Source organism: Notolepis coatsorum (assembly GCF_963971535.1).
Source record: "Notolepis coatsorum genome assembly, chromosome: 1".
In the NCBI taxonomy this organism is placed as follows: domain Eukaryota; kingdom Metazoa; phylum Chordata; class Actinopteri; order Aulopiformes; family Paralepididae; genus Notolepis; species Notolepis coatsorum.
The window spans coordinates 82530403-82554402 of record NC_140165.1 but is presented as its reverse complement, the minus strand read 5'-3'; the positions used below and the strand labels follow the sequence as shown (position 1 = coordinate 82554402).

General features: G+C 42.5%; 1 protein-coding gene across 1 annotated transcript in view; it reads left to right on the top strand.

Moving 5' to 3' along the window:
• nfxl1 (nuclear transcription factor, X-box binding-like 1) overlaps window positions 1-24000 on the top strand; it is a 111544-nt gene that overhangs the window by 6828 nt on the left and 80716 nt on the right. Inside the window, 8 exon segments of the mRNA XM_084334054.1 lie at window positions 7053-7257; window positions 16644-16838; window positions 17573-17682; window positions 17898-18028; window positions 18674-18718; window positions 19745-19878; window positions 20307-20392; window positions 23270-23345. Of these exon segments, the coding sequence (XP_084190180.1) occupies window positions 7062-7257; window positions 16644-16838; window positions 17573-17682; window positions 17898-18028; window positions 18674-18718; window positions 19745-19878; window positions 20307-20392; window positions 23270-23345 (973 nt within the window). The 5' untranslated portion in view covers window positions 7053-7061.

The following is a 24000-nucleotide window of genomic DNA, read 5'->3' as shown; positions in this document are numbered from 1 at the left end:
GAGATTGAAAGACATAGCATACACTAAACTTTCAATCAAGCATTGTGAGCGAGAATTTGGCCCAATAATAACCCATGCAATCAGGACATGGCGGGAAACACAAAGGAAATTTCCTAACCCTCAAGTATGGCATAATCACACTCCCATATTCAATAACAATGCTCTCTTAATGGGAAAACGACCTATAAGATTCCCTATATGGGAAGAAAGAGGCATACACTCATTAGGGGATATTTTTAATAACAAGGGCCTCTGTAGTTATGTCGAAATATGCATAAAGTTTAACCTCACCGAGTCCACATGGCTTTTTTACATACAGTTACGACTTTGTATGAGATCTCACGGTGTTCCATTACACATACCAATTGAACACCACAGATACCACACATTTTTCTATGAAAGAGATACATTGGGAGGTTTTGTATCAGGTTTTTATTACCAATTACTAACGTCCTCGTATGAAACCCTTCAACTAGACAATGTCTGGAGGAGGGATATACCAGACCTGGAAAATGACTTTGATTGGCAAGGAGCCTGGGCAAATGTCCGACTTACATCAAGGAACCCGGATCATCAACAAATCAATCTGAACTATATTCACAGGACATACTTGACTCCTATAAGGCTGTGCAAAATGGGGCTTATACAAGACTCCAAATGCTCCCAATGTACAAATGGGGACGAAGGAACATTTATGCACATGTATTGGGACTGCCCACCAGTTAAGGCATTCTGGAAAGATGTGTCCCAACAATTATCAATACTCGTATTTTGGAATATACCTGTACACCCCGCGGTATTGCTATTGAATGATGTTTTTGAGTTTGCAGTGAATCCACAACTAAAAAGATTGGTTTTATCGGGTATCACAGTAGCTAAAAAACTGATCGCATCACGTTGGTTTCAACCGGAAAAAATGTGCCGGAAAGTGTGGTTTCTTACATATCTCGATGTGATATATCAAGAAATATCTACAGCAAGAATTCTGGGGCTCAATGAATCCAAAATGTCAATGTGGTTAGAAGTGGTGGAGAGAATAAAAGCTAGCCTATAATGGTGATGTCTGGTTAGGAGTGAGGGATAATGGAGGTACTATCCAAGAGGGGGTCCGGGAGGGGGGGGTTTGAGCTGGAGCATATGTGTGTAGGGTTTTAGAAAATAGGTATTAGGGGTATATTATATACTAACATTTATATAATTGTAACTTCGCTGGATATACACTGTATACGGTTAAAATGTTATTATTGACTATTTTTGTTTTATCCTGTTTCTGTACTTGCATATATTTTAACCACCTTTACTGAAAGTTTCATTATACATTGTGTGTTGAGTACTGACTTTTAATAAGTTTTGTTTTGCAATAATAAAAAAAAAAAAAAAAAAAAAAAAAATGACTATATTCTGATCATAGGTTTCACTGTTATCTCCAGTATATAGACAGTTGTGGAATTCTGTACTAAATCACATCTGAACAACACGACTAACTAACACCTGCTCAGACGGAGGTCCCTGAGATTAAGTCCTTATCAAATGGATGTCCGTGGACTTAGGTTTATCAATTTGGAGGTCCTTGACAGAAACAAGGTTATAACTAAATATCCAATACAGCTTCTACTCAAACCAAGCTCTGATGACGAGGAACAGCACGACACCCACGTCCACCTGCAATAGCAATCACTTCACCAACGCAATATTAATTTAACTTGGCAACAAATAAAATAATAATAATAAAATGAATAAATAAAATTTTAAAGGGGAACTATCTTATAAATTGCCTTTTTGAGTGTTTAGCATTGTTTCCTAGCTATGTGGACTTATATTAATAGGATCTATGTCTCTAATTCTCATATTGGCGCATTCTTCCAATTCTCCTCTCACAATATTCACCCTCACTGAACTGAGTAATCTGAAAATGTGCATATCTGTGATGTCAGAGATGTCTCAGCTGCATAATAATGTGGCAGTTGATGTGGCAGTTGGCACCAGGCCACACAGTGGTTGGAGCCCAGCCTCAAACGGCTTAAGATCTTGAGGTAGAAAAATGCTGTTTTTGAGTACTTGATTAGAAATACAAAACAATGATTTCTTTTGAAAAAAACCTTACAGAGGTGTTCCATATACTCACAGGAATTGTGTAAAAGTGCCCAAATAGTGAAAGAAATAGTAAAATAGTTCCCCTTTAATTTAACTTAAACCCCAATGTCATTTCAGTAAGATGAAAAATAAATGAATTATATTAAGAAAGACTGAGAAACTTCCCACATATTACCAGGGTATGATATTACCAGGGTAACCGACCGTATGATATTACCATGGTAACCGTATGATATTACCAGGGTATGATATTACCATATTGTGATATTACAAGGGTTTGATATTACTAGGGTTCGATATTACCAGGGTATGATATTACCAGGGTGTGAGATCTTACCAGGTATGATATAACCAGGGTGTGAGATCTTACCAGGGTATCATATAACCAGGGTATGATATAACCAGGGTGTGATATAACCAGGGTATGATATAACCAGGGTATGATATTACCAGGGTGTGAGATCTTACCAGGTTCAAGTTCAAGTTCTTTAATAGTTGTCATACAGAAGTACAGAATACTTTCATACAAAATGCTTCTTACTGTTACGCTCCAGAGACTGTGCTAGACAAGATAGTATCAAATAACATAATAACATAATATAGCATGAATTTAGAAGAAGAAAATGAGGTCACAGTTGTTCGGTATAGACATATGTACAATGTTCTGAGTTACCATATAATATACAATACACAATACTATGCAGTGTACTAATGTACAGTACTATCTAGTGCAAAGCAGAAATGGGATGAGGTACAATTTTAGGTACAATTTACAGTAAGGTGTACGAGTTGTAGTGCAATCCTTCATCCATAAATATAAAGTGTGGGGAGTGGGTGCTACAGTGTGTTTGTTTAAAGTGGGTGTGTGCTATAAAGTGTGTGTAGTGGGTGCTACAGTGTGTTTGTTTAAAGTGAGTGTGTGCGTGTGGATGCGTGTGCTATGTGTGTTTGGTGGTTGTTGTTGTGTAGTGTTCATTCATTGTTCGTTTAGCAGCCTGATGGCCTGGGGATAGAAGCTACTTCTGAGTCTTTCTGTGCTCGCCTTGAGACTCCTGTATCGCTTGCCTGACGGCAGCAGTTCAAAGAGGCAGTTGTTCGGGTGGCTCGAGTCCTTAATAATTCTCTTAGCCTTCCCCTTGCAACGCTTGTAGTAAATGTTCTGGAGGGTGGGGAGCCCCCCTCCAATTGTGCGTTCGGCTGAACGTGTCACTCTTTGTAGTCTGCTTTGGTCTTTTGCAGTGCTATTCCCAAACCAGGAGGTGATGTTGCCGGTCAAGATGCTCTCTATTGTACATGAGTAGAAGTTCTTAAGGATCTTCTGGCTGACTTGGAACTTCCTTAGGCGCCTGAGGAAGTAGAGGCGTTGTCGTGCCTTCTTCACCACACTGTTAATGTGTATGGTCCATGTCAAGTCCTCGGATATGTGGGCTCCGAGGTACTTGAAGCTGTTGACTCTCTCAACCGGTGCCCCGTCGATGCTGAGGGGGCTGTAGTCCTTGACCCCCGACCTCCTGAAGTCCACAATCATCTCCTTTGTTTTGCTGACGTTCAGGGAGAGGCTGTTTTCCTGGCACCATCCCGCCAGGACCTTGACCTCTTCCAGGTAGGCCCTCTCGTCGTTGGCAGAGATCAGGCCCACCACCACTGTGTCGTCAGCAAATTTGACGATTGTATTGCTACTCCGCTGAGCCACACAGTCGTGTGTGTACAGGGAGTAGAGGAGGGGACTCAGAACACAGCCCTGGGGGGCCCCTATGTTGAGGGTGATGGATGAGGAGGTGCAGTTGCCTGCTCTCACCACCTGGGGTCTGCCAGTCAGGAAGTCCAAGACCCACTGGCAGAGGTCATAGCCCAAGCCCAGGTCCCTGAGCTTGGCTATGAGTATGGAGGGGACTATGGTATTGAATGCCGAGCTGTAGTCGATGAATAGCATTCTCACATAGTTCCCCTGCCTCTTGTCCAGGTGTGATGCTGCTGTGTGCAGCACATGGGATATGGCGTCCTCCGTGGACCTGTTGGGGCGGTATGCAAATTGCAGGGGGTCCATGTTGATGGGGAGGGAGGAGCAGATGTAGCCCTTTACTAGCTTCTCAAAGCACTTCATGGCTATGGAGGTGAGAGCTACAGGGCGGTAGTCGTTGAGGCAAGCAGGCTTGGATTTTTTGGGTACAGGGATAATAGTGGACTTCTTCAGGCAGGTGGGGATGACAGCCTGTTCTAAGGACAGGTTAAATATGTCAGTGAATACTGGGGCCAGTTGGTCGGCACAGACTTTTAGGACGCGGCCGGGGATGCCGTCCGGACCTGCTGCCTTCCTGATATTCACTTTTTTAAAGGTCCGCCTCACCTCATGCTCTGTTACCCTGAACACTGCGCCTCCATCAGCAGCCGACCCCCCCCCCCCCCATTGCCGAGGCTTGTGAGCTGGTGTTGTTATTACCAGCATCAAACCTCGCATAGAAGGTATTGAGGTCGTTTGCTAAGGAGATGTCACTGTTCAGTTTGAGGGAGGCGCCTTTGTAGTCTGTCATCGTTTTGAGCCCCTGCCACATAGCTCTAGAGTCAGCTTGTTCAAACTGGAGTTCAATTTTATCCCTGTAGCGCCGTTTGGCCTCTGACACTGTCCTCCTTACGTTGTGTTGCGCCACCTTGTGGTCATTCATGTTGCCTGCCACTAGGCCGTCATTGTATGCTTTGGTGCGCTCTCTCAGAGCTTCACGGACGGATTTGTCTACCCAGGGTTTTTGATTTGGGTAAACTTTCATTTTGGTAGTGGGGATTGTTTCTTTCACCCTAGTACAGACATAGTCCAGCACTGTCTCCGTGTAGGCATTAATGTTATCTGTGTCGCGGAATACAATCCAGTCTGTGTTGTGAAACACTGACCTGATCGTATCCTCTGACGTCACATCCCATTTCTGCACCTCTCGCGAGACTACGGGAGTACTTTTAATGATATAACCAGGGTGTGAGATCTTACCAGGGTATGATATAACCAGGGTATGATATAACCAGGGTATGATATAACCAGGGTATGATATTACTAGGGCTGACCTTCGATTTTTTTTGGCAATCAAAGCTTCGGGGCCGAGCTTCGATTTTAATTCGAAGCTTCGAATTAAAAAAAAAATAATTTTCTTTTTTATATAATTTTTTTTCTTTTTTTCTTTTTATATCTTATGTTGTGGGACTTGTACAGCACGTTGGTAAACTTTGTTGTTTTTAAATGTGCTCTATAAATAAAGTGGATTGGATTAATGAATTAAGTAGCCCCTTTCGTGACTGTGACGCAGCCAACACGGCTGTGTGATTTAATTCAAGGTGGATCGCTGTTGTCGTTTGAACAACTTCAGATTTCATGGGAACTACCAATCCCCCAAATCAAGAATGTTTAAGATGAATGAAGTAAGATTTTGATTATTTGAAATATGGCCTGTGTAGACTAAACTATACACAGAATTATGTCAGTCTACAAGGTCCGGCAATGTAGACCTTGTAGACTCCACTACAGACCAATTATCAGTGAATGTTCATGCATTTTTAAGAAGGGCTACTTCCACAAAAAAACAAAGAACTCACCAAAACATCTCAGTAGCACCTTATCTAAATGTTCTATTTCATATATGGAGATTCATATTTATTTATGTATTGCATGCATTTCTACATTTTATTTCCTATTTTGTTTATTCATCCCAGTATCTTTCTTTCTTATGTGTGGAATTCTACAAGGCATTTACATTCACATTTACATTTAGTCATTTAGCTGACGCTTTTATCCAAAGCGACTTACAAGGAAGGATACAACTCTATCAGCTGAGTAACAATATTCATCAAAGTGTTGCGTGTTACAGTGTAGGTTAGTTTATTAGGACAAGTGCATGACAGTAAGGTTAGTTAGGGTTAGATTTATTTTATTTTATTTCAGATAATGGTTGAAGAAGTGCGTCTTTAGTCGACGGCGAAAGATTGGACGGGATTCGGCTGTCCTAACTGGGGTGGGTAGTTCATTCCACCATTGTGGGCAAGGACTGAGAATAGGCGTGTAGGTGGTGTATATGTGTTTGAGGATGATATCCTTCAAACAGGCAATAGTGATGATATAATTTGGGCAGTGCTGAGCTGGGTTACTTTCCTCCAGTGTATTTGTCCCCCGGCCCCACCCAATGGCCCCATGCACACGCACACACACACACACAGAAGTAAAAATAAAAAAAAATGATTTTTTTTTATTATTTTTTTTAAACTTCGATTTTTTTTTTTATGTTCGAAGCTTGTGCCATCGAACGAAGCTTCGAAGTATTTAAGACAGCCCTAGATATTACCAGGGTATGATATTACCAGGGTGTGATATTACCAGGGTATGATATTACCATGGTGTGATATTACCAGGGTATGATATTACCATGGTGATATTACCAAGGTATGATATTACCAGGGTATGATATTACCATGGTGATATTACCAAGGTATGATGTTATCAAGGTATCTACCAAGACTAGTAACAATACCACCCTTAGCCTACAGAGGTGTACCCCTCCTGCTCACTTGTTGTACACAGTCTGTAAATTGCTTTGGATAAAAGCGTCAGCTAAATGACTAAATGTAAAAATGTAGACCAACTACATTGCTATTAGCTTCTATGCCCCCGACACGTGAATGTCTTGCAATGTACCTTAAAACTCAATACCTTAGTCTCCTTTGGACAGTTTGAATCTTTAACAACCAACCATTTCAGATCAGTTTGCAGTTGTTTTTAATTGTTTTATTGATTGACTATTTTGTTTTTGTATTTATAGTCTGCTGTATTCTTAGAGTTGAACTCTTAATGATTCTTCCAGACTAAATAAAAATTGAATGAATCAATGAATGACCCCCAGTTTGACCTATCAGGACTCGGCTCCTCTTCCCAAATGTCTTCTGTCCCCTCACTGATTGGCTCCTTTGTTGTGACATCACAGGTGGTTTCCATGGAGCCGGCCTGGCGTCAGCAGGGTCGGGGACGCGGCCGGGGTCAGGGTGAGAGGCCGCGACCCCCCCAGAAAGAGAAGGAGAAAGAGAAGGAGAAGGAGAGAGGAGGAGCCCCTGGACCTGGGTCCACCAGCGGTGGAGAGGGGAGGGGCAGAGGTGGGAGGAGCAATACAACCCCCCCACAACCAGCACAGGGTAAGGAGGGGCAGGACGCCTATTGCTTAATAACAGCGGAGCAGTGCTGCCTTTGCTTCCGCGTTTTCCCTGATTGGCTGCGACACGCCCCGCGGCAGGCGCGGCAACCGCAGAGCGGAGCGGCAGAGCTTGCGGAATTATGTAACCGCCCTAATCCGCCATGATTTTCATTCGGCGCTCAGCTCACCTGGCAGAGCAGCGGTCCTGCGGTCCTGCGGTCCGTTGTTGACGAGTTCGAATCCCATCAATTTTTTTTTTTTAGCGTGATTTTTTTTTTTTAACGTGTATTCTTTCGCCGGTTAAGGTTAGGCATGGTTAAGGTTAAGGTTAGGCATTGTTTCAGAGTTGGTTAAGGTTAGAACGGTTAAGTTTAGGCGCTGTTAAGGAGCTGGTTAAGGTTAGAGTTTGTCTTAGAGACAGCCTATTTCCGCACTGCCGCTCTCCCGCGTTGCCGCGGCCACATGGTCAAATTGTCACATTCTTGCACTGCTCCGCTGTTAAAAAGCAACACGCGGGCAGGACACCAGAGAATGTTGTGTGTGTGTGTTTATATTTGCGCTTGTAGGTGTTTTATTTATCCCTTAACACATTGAGTGCCAAGCCCCTTCCGGGAAGTGACCTGGGCTACTCCCCATACCTGGTTCAACTAAGTCGATCAAAAGTCCCATTATCCAGATTCAATTAACCAGTGCTGTACGCTAAGCTTTTTCACTAGGGGCACACTTGCCCCTAGTGATTTTTAAATAACAATTTTACCATTATTTATATCGATTGTTTTTGATTAAAAAATAAAAAATTATAAAAATTCTTTTTTTTAATAAAATATATATATTATATAATCATACTTATAGTTGTATTATCTGCGAGACATCGCCACCACGCAACAAGTCAAAATGCTCGCTATATGCAACCAGCTCCACTGTCTGTGTGTACTCGAGTAGCCTCCAGCTACGGCCAGGATTCTCCGGAGCTGCAGCTGGACCCTATACTGTAGCCTCCAGCTACGGCCAGGATTCTCCGGCGCTGCAGCTGGACCCTATTGAGTTGACTATATTCAGCGTGCCCTCAGCTCGAATACGCATCGACTCAGTGTTATAAGACATTGATATCAGGAGCTATCTGTAGCTATTTAGTTTAATGGGACGTTTCGTTTTGAACAGTGAGCTAACGCGAGCTATCATGCACTACTAGACTTGCTGGAGCATTTGCTAGCCGGCTGGCAGGCTCACCGAGGTCCCAGTGTCCCACTAGAGACTAGTGTTTACAACAGCCACGGGTGCGGGAGGGAGGAGGAGCAGCAGACGCTGCAGCTCTCTCCGTGTGTCTGAGTTCAGTTCAGTTCGGCTCACTATAGTATAGGAGGTCGAACGCGTCGAAAATATGAAGCAATACTAACTTTACTTTTCTTCATAGCTAAATGAATCAGACAGTCAGCCAGTCTATCAGAGTGAGTGCTCAGTCGATTGTTCCCGCTGATCATACCTGCTGAGTGCTCACTGCTCAGCTCGCGTGAGTGACGTCATCGCGTCATCACACGCCTTGGATAATTTAGGAGTGAAATGCGAATGCAAGGCTTGAAAGCACTACTCGCAAGCCCGCCCCCAGATAATATTTACCAATCGCAACGGCCAATTAAAGGGGCAATTCGCGATCATCTCGTCGCAGTGTACAGCCCTGTTAACCCGATGTTTGAATCCAGGCTTTCCCTGTTCCTCGAACCCTGATTCAGTCTTGTTAATTCGAACCAGACTTGATACTCAGGATAATTGCGCGCGGCCGCCTCACCTGAAAAGACAGCAGGTGTCGATCGCAGAAATCCTGATTTTCTAACGGCATTGATTGATTGATTAATTGATTTAAAACTTTATTAACAAGATTGCAGAATGGGTACAATACAGTACGGCTCAATAGCCTTGCAGACAAGTTAAATGCATAATCTATAGGCAAATTTTAAGTCCCTCATTACCCCAATCAATCAGATTATATTTCTTTAAATGTGCCTGCTGGCAGTAGGCTTAATGGGATGAATAATCGAATGAGATCGTGCTAGCGAAGATAACTCTTTCAGAATAAGGATAAAAACAAGCCCAAATAGTATATCTAATTGATACAAATTAGATTATGAGGATATCTGTACTGTATGTGCTTAGGTATTATGTACTATATAAATATTATACATGGTTCCCAAAGAGAGGCTTGGAGGGAGGCTTGCAGTTACACTATTAATCAGGCTTTAATCTGTTTCGGACATCATCAATTGATTAACCTTTGGTTTATACCAGTGACACCTCATGTTCATCATCAGATAACAGTGCTTGAAAAGATAAATGCATTTTCTCAAATTCATTCATCAAAAACGTCAAAGGCTCATTCAATTGATCAAGTCACGTCACGTCATCAAATCCATCAAACAGCGCATCTCCTCATATATTTTAAACCCAGTTACAATATCACAATAACGTGTGACACTGTCAGTGACAGTGATACAATTAAACAATCCACAGATTCAGATTCCTCATAATTCATATCCACAATCCGCGCATAGACGCTTCAATGTATGTATGCTTGAATGAAACACAATCCGGGCGCTCCGTTAAGCAAATACACAGCGAAGAATATTAAACTAATCAGAGCCAAACGCCCGATAGGTTTCATTCATTAAAAATATCCCTGCGGGATTCACATTTGCAATGATCCGTTTAGTCTGTTATTAAAATAACTGTGTCGCGATCGCGAGCGCCGTATCCGTATAAATATGACGTGCATTATATAGGACAAAGTAAATTCATAGGCTGAATATGATTTATTATCAGCATTTTAGGTCTATTATTTTACATTTCAAAAGCCCCCTCTAGAAAAAACGAAGCACAAAAACATAATTCAGAATGGTATAATGGGATCTAGACTGTGAGAATTATTTCAGGAAGGGAGCTGGCATTTCTTTGCGAGGGTGTGGCCATGCAGGTTATCCAGCTAACTGAACTAAACTCTGCCCTTGACCAGGTTCAAACTTTCTGATCTGTTACCATGGTGATTTAGACAATCCGACGTCGGGGAACGGAAAGGTCTGGCTTAAGTCAAGCTATCCAGAAAATTATCCGGCTAACTCAGTTAGCCAGGTACGAGGAACAGGGCCCTGGCCTTGCCATCCATTAACCCCATGTAAACGTAGTTGTAGTTTGTAGAGCTAAACCTATATTTTATATTATAGCTATGGGTCTAATAACGCTGTCGAGTCTCAGTGAGTTGCTTCTGGTCAACGTGCAAAAAACAGATAATTTTTTCATCCGTACATTTCCGTTTTATACCGTTTTTAATATGAATATAGTTTGGTTGCTTCTGAGTAATTCCTAGCCCCTTTCGTGACTTTCGGTTTGCAAGCCTGTGGCTTTTGTGACCGGAGTCACTTGCCCACCCGCCCCGATCACCCAGTAGCGAAACGACCAAGCGTCGTCAAGGGGCTCGCGGTGTGTCAAGAATACATCAGATCTGAATTTCAAAGATACCCAGCGTACAATATGGGTCTAACACAGCTTCACGATGGGGTCTGGAAGCTCGGAGTTGCTAATAAACAGTTTAAAACATTGTTACTCGACGAGTGGTATTTACAGACCGAACGTCCATCTCCGCCGTTGGTGTCACAGCGCATGCGCACCATGCCGCGTTCACGTTACTGGGAAGAAGCGGAAGAACCAGTTTCCGACTGGGAAAAACCATTCACGTCAGCCTCCTAGTGGTAATTCCTACTAGGACATATGGGATTCTTTTATAGACCCCATATCTCCCACTTCGCGTCACGAATTGCGGAAGTATGGATGTGGGCGTTTCATCCATAGATATATATAGAGTCAAAGCGTGAAGGCTTCCTAGTTGTAGCAACGAGATGTCCTCTGGTTCTTCCGCTTCTTCCCAGTAACGTGAACGCGGCATGGTGCGCATGCGCTGTGACACCAACGGCGGAGATCTGTAAATACCACTCGTCGAGTAACAATGTTTTAAACTGTTTATTAGCAACTCCGAGCTTCCAGACCCCATCGTGAAGCTGTGTTAGACCCATATTGTACGCTGGGTATCTTTGAAATTCAGATCTGATGTATTCTTGACACACCGCGAGCCCCTTGACGACGCTTGGTCGTTTCGCTACTGGGTGATCGGGGCGGGTGGGCAAGTGACTCCGGTCACAAAAGCCACAGGCTTGCAAACCGAAAGTCACGAAAGGGGCTAAGTAATTCCAGGGAAAAGACGCGAAAACAGCGTTTTTATGTAATTCAATAAACACGTTGTCATTTTTCGCCTGATTATCGGATCTTCCTGAAACCAACGCTAGATTATCATTATTACCCTTCCTCGTGAATACATGAAATGTGCCCTGGAGCGCGGCGTGCCCCCCCCCACGACCAGCAGCTCTAGAGCTCTGTTGGTTGATTGGTTGTCAAACTCAGTTTCACAGGGGGCCACATCAGCATTATGGTTGCCCTCAAAGGGCCAGTTGTAACTGTAAGACGGTATAAATGTAATGTAATGTAAAAATAAATGTAATTACTACTTTACATATTGTTAAATAAAATAAATTATTTTACAAATATGACATGTATTTGCAGATATAAAAATATGTTAGCCTATTGCTCTGTTATTTTAACATAAATCATTTGAATGTATCAGGTTAAGAACCCCATATTACTCAATCAATCAATGGTCAAACTATTCAAGTAATTAAATCAAATACAATCTATGACATACACATTTGTTTGTCACAGTCAAGAGATGCAGAACTATAGTGCAACCAACAATTGTGAGCTGCTAAGAACACGTGTGACAGATTTGAGCATTTTACAAAAACAAATGGCTGCACACAATGTATGACTGTGTATGAACGAATAATGGACTCTGTGAAGCGCTCTGGGTCAGTGAAGAGCGCTATATAAATCCAAGTCATTATTATTATTATTATTATTATTATTATTATTATTATTATTATTATTATTATTATTATTATTATTATTATTATTATGATCTACACTGATGATGATCTACACCAGGGGTCAGCAACCTTTTTGACATGAAGTGCCAGTTTGAAATATAGTTGTAACTAGTGTGCCATATCAACAATATTCCATGCATCGTAATTTTATTTTCTCATCAGGTATTTTTAATGATAATTTTTACATTATTACATCATTATTGTTATTGTTATTATTAACAATATTATTATGATGGTTGTATCAACCCTAAATCTGAGTTGGGGGTGGGGGGGGATGCAGACAAACAGCTGCATACAGTGCGACCATTTCACTCACATTTGCCCATTCATTTTTGGACACATCCAAAATGCCACGTGGGCTGCCTCCACCATCGGTGTGTGTACTGTACGTGTGCTGTACTGTACGTTAAACAAGACGAAAGTCTTTCTCTGGTCTGCATCCCCTTAACAATTGTATGTATTGAGCTGTACTGTACTGTACCCATTCTGTAATCTGTTAATAAAGTTTTCAATCAATCAATCAATGCTGTGTCGTAGCTCCACCTACAGGCCTAATGGAGAACACCACAATGTGTGAATGAATGGGTGAATGTGAGGTATAACGTGTAAAGAAGTTTCGATTGATCGCAAGACTACACTGTAAAAAAACCCAATAAGTTACCAGAACTTAAAAAGATTGAGTTCAGTTACTGTGCATTACGGTTTTCAGTTTTCAATCCATAATAAGTTAACAGAAAAATAAGTACACAACCACATTATTTCAACCTAATAAAACTATGTTTATTGTTATTGTTTTAAGAACACAAGTTGACTTGGTAATACTCACATTTTGAGTAAAAAGAAATGGTGTTGCCCTCTCCCTTTTAACATGTGCAATGTTAAAATGAAAAATATAATTTGTTGATTAATCCCACTGGTCACAATGGTGACCGTAATAATGTTTTTGTTATAAGGCTCTGAAAATGTTACTGAATGATGTATCAATGTATTTCACTTTAAGCTGCACACCGGAGCATCTTTTAATCCAGCTGTTTGCTGTTCTCTGATATTTTCTGACATTTCGTTGATGCGTCGCTCGACACTTCGAGCTGACATGGGGATATCTTTTATCCTTGATTTGATTGTCTCTTTGTTTGGCAAGCCTTCAAACAAAACATCTGAGCTACAGAGAAAACCCTCCTTGATATACTCGCCATCAGTGAATGGCTTTCCACATTTCGCAATGCAATGATGCGATAGCTTGCTTCAGTTGCGTGGTTTTTAGCAGTCGTGAACACTTTGAGGGTGCTGGCTTGCTTTCCATACCTGGCCACAGCACGTTTAATCGATTCTGCCTTATCCGCCTGATCTTTGAAACTTTTTTGATGCTTCGTCTCAAAATGGCGTTTCACACCTGACGTTCGGCAAATTACATTTTCTAAACATAAGTACACACAGCGCGGTCCTTCTGACACACAAACCCGTAGTCGTCTGTCCACGAGGGCTGGAATGCCCGAATTTCCTTTGCTTTAACTTTCTTAGCGGGGGGGGGGGGGGGGGTTGCCATCATGAAAGACGGCACATACCTGGGAACTGTGCGCGGGCGCGGGAGGCCAGCTGACAGCTACAGCTGAGCACCATGGGAACAGCTGTATAGCTGTCATAGGGGTGTGCAAAACAGTCGACTTACAAAAAAGAACCAGTGGGAGGATTTCAACAATATAAATGCGACAACAGTGCAAAATATTTCACTATAATATTTCAAAGCAAAGTAAAAAAAAATATATATATTTTAAATGCTGCCCCCTGTGCCAATGAAAATGCTCCCGCGGGCCAATGCGGGCACGCGGGCCTAGGGTTTCCGACCCCTGATCTACACTGATGATGATCTACACCAGGGGTGGCCAACCCGCGGCTCTCGAGCCGCATGCGGCTCTTTGCCCGTCAATGTGCGGCTCTTCCATCCATAAAAAAAAAAAATTATAATTTACTTTTCTTTTTTCTTTTTTTTTTACTATTTTTTTTGTTTTATGTCACTCATTCCATAAGGACGTAGAATAAACATTTAATTTTTTTTTAAATGGTCCATTTGCATGTTCTTGGTATCTGAATCTAGGGACATATATGGATCAGTGTCAGAAATAGTGTGTCTGTTACTAGGCTTGAGTAAATTGTAATGAACCAAAGGAGAATATCAATTCTATTTAAATTTTTTTTTATCTTTGACTGTGAATAACACCATGCTAAAATTGACCAGACCTGAAAAATCTAAGCAAATGAATAAAGGGAAGATGATTAAACAGAAGGTTTTGTAGATACAGTACTGAATTCTGCCATCTTTTTTATAATGTACATTTCTCCACCATTTTTCATCATATTGCAAGACAGTTTTTTGCAAGACGTTCGCAGAAAGGTAGAGAAACTAACTGCGTTCTGTTTTATGGCAATAACGTTCAGGTTTGTGGGAGATAATCCCAAAAAATAAGAGATATAAAAAAGTTAATCCAGAAGTCAGATGATTGACAGGGGCTGGCGTGAGCTGGGTAGGGTAGTTTTTCGAAATTTGAAAGCCCCGAGACTCTTCCTTCAAAAGACTACACTCACTTTTGGATGTGCCACTTCCTCCTGTCAATATGCGCTGGTTTACGACTCAATGCCCTGAGATTTCTATAATCTTATATTTCACTAATAACAGTTAAAATAATTGGTAAACAAACGTAATGCTGAAAATATACACTTTTACTGTATATCTCGGGCTTAAGAGGTTAACCCTGTGAGGCCCAAATAAAAAGACATTAGCAACTTCAGAGGCCAGAGGGTGGGACATATAAACACATTTACTATCAAATAGCATTGTGAGGCTGAACAACAGGACCAATTGACTATACATGTGCTTAAAGGGGAACTATCTTATAAATGGCCTTTTTCAGTGTTTACCATTGTTTCTTAGCTATGTGGACTTATATTAATAGGATCTATGTCTCTAATTCTCATATTGGCGCATTCTTCCAATTCTCCTCTCACAATATTCACCCTCACTGAACTGAGTCATCTGAAAATGTGCATATCTGTGATGTCAGAGATTTCTCAGCTGCATAATAATTTTTAGCAGTCGTGAACACTTTGAGGGTGCTGGCTTGCTTTCCATACCTGGCCACAGCACGTTTAATCGATTCTGCCTTATCCGCCTGATCTTTGAAACTTTTTTGATGCTTCGTCTCAAAATGGCGTTTCACACCTGACGTTCGGCAAATTACATTTTCTAAACATAAGTACACACAGCGCGGTCCTTCTGACACACAAACCCGTAGTCGTCTGTCCACGAGGGCTGGAATGCCCGAATTTCCTTTGCTTTAACTTTCTTAGCGGGGGGGGGGGGTTGCCATCATGAAAGACGGCACATACCTGGGAACTGTGCGCGGGCGCGGGAGGCCAGCTGACAGCTACAGCTGAGCACCATGGGAACAGCTGTATAGCTGTCATAGGGGTGTGCAAAACAGTCGACTTACAAAAAAGAACCAGTGGGAGGATTTCAACAATATAAATGCGACAACAGTGCAAAATATTTCACTATAATATTTCAAAGCAAAGTAAAAAAATATATATATATTTTAAATGCTGCCCCCTGTGCCAATGAAAATGCTCCCGCGGGCCAATGCGGGCACGCGGGCCTAGGGTTTCCGACCCCTGATCTACACTGATGATGATCTACACCAGGGGTGGCCAACCCGCGGCTCTCTTATAAGATAGTTCCCCTTTAAGCACATGTATAGTCAATTGGTCCTGTTGTTCAGCCTCACAATGCTATTTGATAGTAAATGTGTTTATATGTCCCACCCTCTGGCCTCTGAAGTTGCTAATGTCTTTTTATTTGGGCCTCACAGGGTTAACCTCTTAATACTTTTAACCCTGTGAGGCCCAAATAAAAAAGACATTAGCAACTTCAGAGGCCAGAGGGTGAGACCTATAAACACATGAAGGGTGCCGTGACTGAAAAAAAAGGTTGAGAAACGCTGGTATATGGTGTGGCTCTTTGTGGTACCACAGTCATTTTTGTGGCTCTTAGTCTCTGACTGGTTGGCCACCCCTGATCTACACTGATGATGATCTGACTACACTGATGATGATGTTCAACACTGCGACCTAGTGGCGGGATGCCGTCACTTCACGGGTCACATAATCGACATGCATTGCGGGCTGCATTTTCCGCCGATCAACCAATACATTGTTGGAAAGTTGAATTTGCCACCTTTCAATCGTCACCTCACTCAAGCGTGTTTCGGGTCTCGAGTTACAAGACGAAGTGTGTGTGTGTGTGTGTGTGTGTGTGTGTGCGCGAGCGATTACAGCTACAGTGTTGAGTGGCAGTTGTTACCATGGATTTTGATGAATTATTATTATTTCATCTTTTTTTTTATTGTGACAGGTGTGTCTGTCCAATCCAAGTTTGAGGAGATCAGGAAGTCTAACCAGGCTGCTGCTCAGCGATTGGCCCAAAGCCACTATAGCTCCTCCTCGGATGAAGATGATGATGACGAAGTAGATGGAGAGATTGAGACGAAGGAGGGGAAGAGAGGAAAGATTCTGACCTCTACCTTTACTACCTACACTGACCAGACTGGTGAGAGACACACACACACACACACACACACACACACACACACACTGGAGTCGAAGGCCCTCTGGGAGATAAGAGTGGCAAGCGGCTTCCCCCACCCCCAATCCCTACCCAATCCCCCCGCCCGGCGCCACTCCCACGTGATGGTGACGGCAGCCGACTAGTACGCGCGCTGGAGGGGGAGCCTAAGACTGTGTCATCACCAAAGCCCGATCCCCCCCGTCCCTGCCCCCTCCCGCTGGACAATCTTTCCACCCTCCCTCCCGCCACCTGGCGCAACGACACCCCGGTGTTGTCGCAGCCGACTATCGCATATGGTGTCTCAGGCATTCTGTAGTCGACATGTGTCAACAAATGTACATGTCTGTTTGAATTTATGTTGTGCCGTTGTTACTGTAAAAATGTAATGATTGTGATATGATGTTGTTAATGAGACGATGAGCTGTATGTGTGTGTCACTGGAATTTCCCCAAGGGGATCAATAAAGGAATATCTTATCTTATCTTATCTTAAAGATACGTTCAGATACTTCCTTTTCACATCAGTAGTCTAACTCTGTCTCTCTCTCTCTGTCTGTCTGTCTCTCTCTATGTCTCTCTCTCTCTGTCTCTCTCTCTCTGTCTCTCTCTCTCTGTCTCTCTCTCTATCTCTCTCTGTCTGTCTCTGTCTCTCTCTCTCTCTCTCTCTCTCTCTCTCTCTCTCTCTCTGTCTCTGTCTCTGTCTCTCTCTCTCTCTAGGAGGTGATGTTAGAGACTTGGAGAAGATCCGTCAGTATCTTAGTGATGCGTTTCAGTCTGGAGCCGTGACCTGTCTGATCTGTATCGCCTCCGTCAAGAGGAACCAGGCTGTAAGACATACAGTAGACGTTCAGATGAACGTCCATATTGAGTTTGCAAAAATAATACAAAGCATTGCAAAGATACCTGGTTATGGCAAGAATTAAACTAACTCTCTGTCTCTGTCTGCCTCTCTCCCTCTCCATCTCTCTCTCTCTCTCTCTCTCTCTCTCTCTCTCTCTCTCTCTCTCTCTGTCTCTGTCTCTGTCTCTGTCTCTCTTTCTAGGTGTGGAGTTGCTCAGGTTGTTTCAGTCTGTTCCACATCCCTTGTATCCAGAAATGGGCGAGAGACTCAGTCTTCCTGGTCTGCTCCGTCACTGATGAGGACTTTGGCAAGAAGCAGCACCCATGGCCCTGGTGAGTAGAGACTGGTAGAGACCAGTAGAGACTGGTAGAGACCACTCGAGACCAGTAGAGTCCAGTAGAGACCACTCGAGACGAGTAGAGTCCAGTAGAGACTGGTAGAGACCACTCGAGACCGGTAGAGACCACTTGAGACCAGTAGAGACCAGTAGAGACTGGTAGAGACCAGTAGAGACTGGTAGAGACCAGTTGAGACTGGTAGAGAACACTCAAGACCAGTAGAGACCAGTAGAGACTGGTAGAGACCAGTAGAGACTGGTAGAGAACACTCGAGACCACCGGAGTCCAGTAGAGACCAGTAGAGACGCACTTTACTTCAACATGTCTTTACCATTATCTTTTATGTCATGAACATCAAATGGATTAATCAACCTGGAATTTAACATGAACACATATTGTGATACTAAAAAAGATACCTGTCAAATACTGTCAAAACTAAGACATATATGGTGAGATATGTTTGGCCATACAGAGACTCTGAGATGTAGTCACAGTTTATCTTGAACCATACTGACTGATTCTCTCTCTCTCTGCCTCCTTGTCTCTCTCTCTCTCTCTCTCTCTCTCTCTCTCTCTCTCTCTCTCTCTCTCTTTCTCTCTCTCTCTCTTTCTCTCTCTCCCCCCCCCCCCCCCCTCCAGTCCAAAGTGTCGTACAGAGTACCCCCCCAGCTCCACACCCAACAGGTATGTAGGTCTTTAGTTAGCTTCTGTGTCCAGCTGGCTTGGTTTGTTTGCATGTGAACCCTGGCGCAGATTACATTGAGAAACCACCCTATCCCCTCCTTCATACACTAGGGCCGGGCAATTCATCGAGAAAAAAAATCGCGATCTTGATTCATAGACCTATGCAATCTCATTTCTAAGTTATGACGATTCTTTTTTAATAATACAAAAAATATATATAATTTTTAATTTTTATTTTACTTTACTATTTAACATTTTTTATTGAAAAATAAGAATCGTGAGAGAATCGTGATCTCAATTCTTAAAAATCGTGATCACATTTTAGCAAGAATCGCCCCGGCCCTATCATACACTATGTTAAATTATTCCTGCACATCCTGGCAACCCAGAGTACAGGTACATCTCCTCAGTGCCTGTGCACAGCCAGCCTTAGACTAAAAGGAACAACCACAAAACTACCAAAATGTAGTGCGAAAGCTAACGGAACCAAATGAAAAATGACACAATTTGCAACTTCACCTATTATTGAGTCTACTGAACTATAGGTGTGAAAACAGTGAGTACTGTAACTATAGGTGTGAAAACACTGAGTACTGAACTATAGGTGTGAACACACAGTCTACTGTAACTATAGGTGTGATGAAAGGATGCTGCTCATTGGTCCTTTCTCAGCACAATCCATGCTGTTCTCATACTAGCTCTGGATAGTTGGCCACAGACCAATGCAGACTGACAAACTCACTGAGGCTCGCTGGGATCTACTCCACAGTGAACACAAAGTAGATTCACAAAATATAGTTTTGACAGTTGTGTGTGTGTGTGTGTGTGTGTGTGTGTGTGTGTGTGTGTGTGTGTGTGTGTGTGTGTGTGTGTGTGTGTGTGTGTGTGTGTGTGTGTGTGTGTGTGTGTGTGTGTGTGTGTGTGTGTGTGTGTGTGTGTGTGTGTGTGTGTGTGTGTGTGTGTGTGTGTGTGTGTGTGTGTGTGTGTGTGTGTGTGTGTGTGTGTGTGTGTGTGTGTTCTCCCCAGGTACGTGTGTTATTGCGGTAAGGTCGAGGACCCTCCTGCTGACCCCTGGCTGACCCCTCACTCCTGTGGCTCCGTCTGTGAGAGAGAGCTGCTGCCCGTCTGTGGTCACAAGTGTCTCCTGCTCTGCCACCCTGGTAACGCACGCACACACACACAATATACACACACACACACAATGTACCGTACTGGTACACAGACCGTAGATGCTACTGTATTAACCCTTTCACTACCACACTACAGAAGGTTAACCTTTCACTACCACACTACAGAAGGTTAACCCTTTCACTACCACACTACAGAAGGTTAACCCTTTCATTAGCACACTACAGATGATTAACCGTCTGTAGTGTGGTAGTGAAAGGGTTAACCTTCTGTAGTGTGGTTGTGAAAGGGTTAACCCTTTGTCGCGTGGCAGTGAAAGGGGTAACCTTCTGTATTGTCGCAGTGAAAGGGTTAACCATTTGGTAGTGTGGTAGTGAAAGGGTTAACTCATGTTTCACTGTTAACTCTTCGTGTCCCTGTGTCGTGGAGAAGCTGATCAGATAACCTGTGCTTCCCTCAGGCCCCTGTCCTCCATGTCCTAAGATGGTCTCTGTTTCCTGTGTGTGCGGCAAGGCCAAACGCCTCCCCCGTCGCTGTAGCAACAAGGTACCGCCACGTGTTACCATGTCAACACACCAATGTGTTCCACTGGTTGTCTTTGTGTTGTATGTATATTTTTAAGGTCAGAGGTCATTTGATTGATTTATAGCATTTCCTAAATTTTTATATATATATATATACAAAAAATATATATACTAGGGCTGTCAAAGTTAATGCTTTAACTTTGGAGATTAATTAAAATTATTTAAAGCATTAAAATAAATTAATCTAGATTAATCTATGGAGTGAAAAATCTTCAACGTTCTGAACTTTCAGCAGTATATTTGCTTGTTCTTTTTTGCATTGACTCATGCACCTTTTTGAAAATCATCTGACATGAAGATGGAACACATTTTTGTTGTTAATATGATTTATATTACTGGTAGTTCATACAAGACATTATCGTCCTCTAAACCAATCTGCACTTTAACATAGGCCTGGGTTGAGAGAATATATTTTTCAGATCGCTTCTATAGCGTGCATAAGTACACATATACTATCGATAATCTAGCGTTTATTTGAAAACTATTCATAAATAGGCCGAAAAATGACAATGTTTTTTGTGTATGCCAGAATATTCCAGTAAATGCCGTTTATCACAGAATCTATATATTTTCCTGAAAAACGAGGGCTTTTCAAAATGCTATAAAACGGAAATGAACCGATCTATTAATTTTTTTTTATTTATTTTTTACTCAAGTAAATATCTATTACAAGCTTCGGTTTTAAGTAGAAAAATGCTATTTTTATCTAGATTAATCTAGATTAATTACAGAAAATTGTGAGATTAATTAGTAAAAAAAAATGTAATCTATTGACAGCACTAATATATGTAAGGGATAATGTATAGCTACGAGGTCATTGTCGCAAAATAATTGACCGACACGGAGTTTAAAATACCGAGCCGCCTCTGCGAGGTGTTTTAAACGTCAGTGAAGGTCAATTATTTTGCGATGATGACCGAGTATAGCTATACATTATCCCACTTATTACATGGCTAACTTACTAACAATATACCCAATTCATCGACAAGACTAGATCCAATGCAGACGCAGTTGTTCTGTGGCTCTGTCAGCCCAAATAAAGTGATTATTATTATCGGCAGCCGGCAGGTCTGTGGTCTGTGGTCTCTGGTCTGATTGCATGACTGAGTGCAGCTGTGCATATGCTGAGCTGCACTGAGGCAGTGTGTCAGTGGGGCTTGATTACGAACAGCTGCGCACAGCGGTCATTATTGTCCCACAGAGGTCCGTTATCGTGTGATAACGGACCTCTGACGCGCGCTATTGACCAATCACAAGCAAGCATTTCGGCGAATGTGAAAACGCCATGTAATAAACACAAATATAAACTCTTAACGGATGGATTAACATACCTTAAAGTTGCACCAATACCACTTGCTACTGATTTCTCCTCGGTACAATAGTACAGTTCTATTTTATTCTGTAGAAAATCGTGGTGGAAAACAGTCTTTATATAGACTTCATACTGACTGGTTTTAGCTCCACTAGTGTTCAACTACTTTGGTCCAGCTGGGTGTAAGGAGCAACATGGCCTCTAGGGGGTGCTGGTGGGTCTTTTAAACCTTGGTTAATTAACTAACTTTTGTTCTATTACGTTTTAATCTAACTAAATACCAACCTCATTGCATTTTCTAATATAACTGATGGATAATGCTCTCGTTATCATTAAATAGTATTTTTTATTCATTATCATTAAATATGTTGCTTAAATAGTCTTTTGAATATAACTGATAGAGAAGAAGAAGAAGAAGAAGAAGAAGAAGAAGAAGAAGAATTTTCTAATATAACTGATAGATAATTCATTATCATTACATATCATGGTGCTTAAATAGTCTTATTTCCTTGTTTTAAAATGTGTTTAAATCCCATCCTCACAGGAGGTTAGAGTTTAGATCCCATCCTCACAGGAGGTTAGAGTTTAGATCCCATCTCCTGGAGGTTAGTGTTTAGATTCCATCCTCTCAGGAGAGTAGTGTTTAGATCCCATCCTCCCAGGAGAGTAGTGTTTAGATCCCATCCTCCCAGGAGGTTAGTGTTCAGATCCCATCCTCCCAGGAGAGTAGTGTTTAGATCCCATCCTCTCACAGGAGAGTAGTGTTTAGATCCCATCCTCCCAGGAGGGTAGTGTTTAGATCCCATCCTCTCAGGAGGGTAGTGTTTAGATCCCATCCTCTCAGGAGAGTAGTGTTTAGATCCCATCCTCTCACAGGAGGGTAGTGTTTAGATTCCATCCTCTCACAGGAGAGTAGTGTTTAGATCCCATCCTCCCAGGAGAGTAGTGTTTAGATCCCATCCTCTCAGGAGAGTAGTGTTTAGATCCCATCCTCTCACAGGAGAGTAGTGTTTAGATTCCATCCTCCCAGGAGAGTAGTGTTTAGATCCCATCCTCCCAGGAGAGTAGTGTTTAGATCCCATCCTCTCAGGAGAGTAGTGTTTAGATCCCATCCTCCCAGGAGAGTAGTGTTTAAATCCCATCCTCTCAGGAGAGTAGTGTTTAGATCCCATCCTCTCAGGAGAGTAGTGTTTAGATCCCATCCTCACAGGAGAGTAGTGTTTAAATCCCATCCTCTCAGGAGAGTAGTGTTTAGATCCCATCCTCTCAGGAGAGTAGTGTTTAGATCCATCCTCCCAGGAGGGTAGTGTTTAGATCCCATCCTCCCAGGAGGGTAGTGTTTAGATCCCATCCTCTCAGGAGAGTAGTGTTTAGATCCCATCCTCTCAGGAGAGTAGTGTTTAGATCCCATCCTCTCAGGAGGGTCGTGTTTAGATCCCATCCTCTCAGGAGGGTCGTGTTTAGATCCCATCCTCCCTGGAGGTGGTTTAGAGACTATAATGTGTTCTGTGTTGATGTGTGCTCCAGGCGTGGGCGTGTCAGCAGTACTGTGGCAAGATGCTACCCTGCAAACAACACGCCTGCACCCAGCCCTGCCATGCAGGTACACACACACACACACACACACACACACACACACACACACACACACACACACACACACACACACACACACACACACACACACCCACCCACCCAAGGGTGGGTGTTTTAGATGTGGTTTCAGTTTAACTGTGTTGCTAGGAGACCGCTTGGACTACAACTAAGCAAATAAAATGCAGTCCGTTCTAGAATATCTGTTTGTTTTTGTTAAGTTGAAACCTGCTATTCTGTACTGAGTGGCAGCACGTCCTTGTAGCTCCCACAGTCTGTGCCTTGAATTTCCCCAAGGGGATGAATAAAGTATCCATCTTATCTATCCCTATTGTCGCAGTGAAAGGGTTAACCCTTTGGTAGTGTGTAGGGCTGTCCCTGACTAAGGATTTGGATAGTCGACTTTGATTGGCCGAAATTAGCCGATAGTCGACTATTAGTCGACTATAAAAAATTTAAATAAAAATAAAAGTATATATACCGGTATTTAAAAAATAAAATAATATTTTTTTATCATTCCATTTGGGTGCTTAATGTCTGAAGGAGTCGACGGAAGGCTTCTTGCAAAAGCATGCAATTGGTCCACTGATGGATACATCTTGATATTTGTCTAGTCTAGTGTGTATTAGATGGGTTAAATCCTCTTCCAGTGCCTCTGTGCCTGT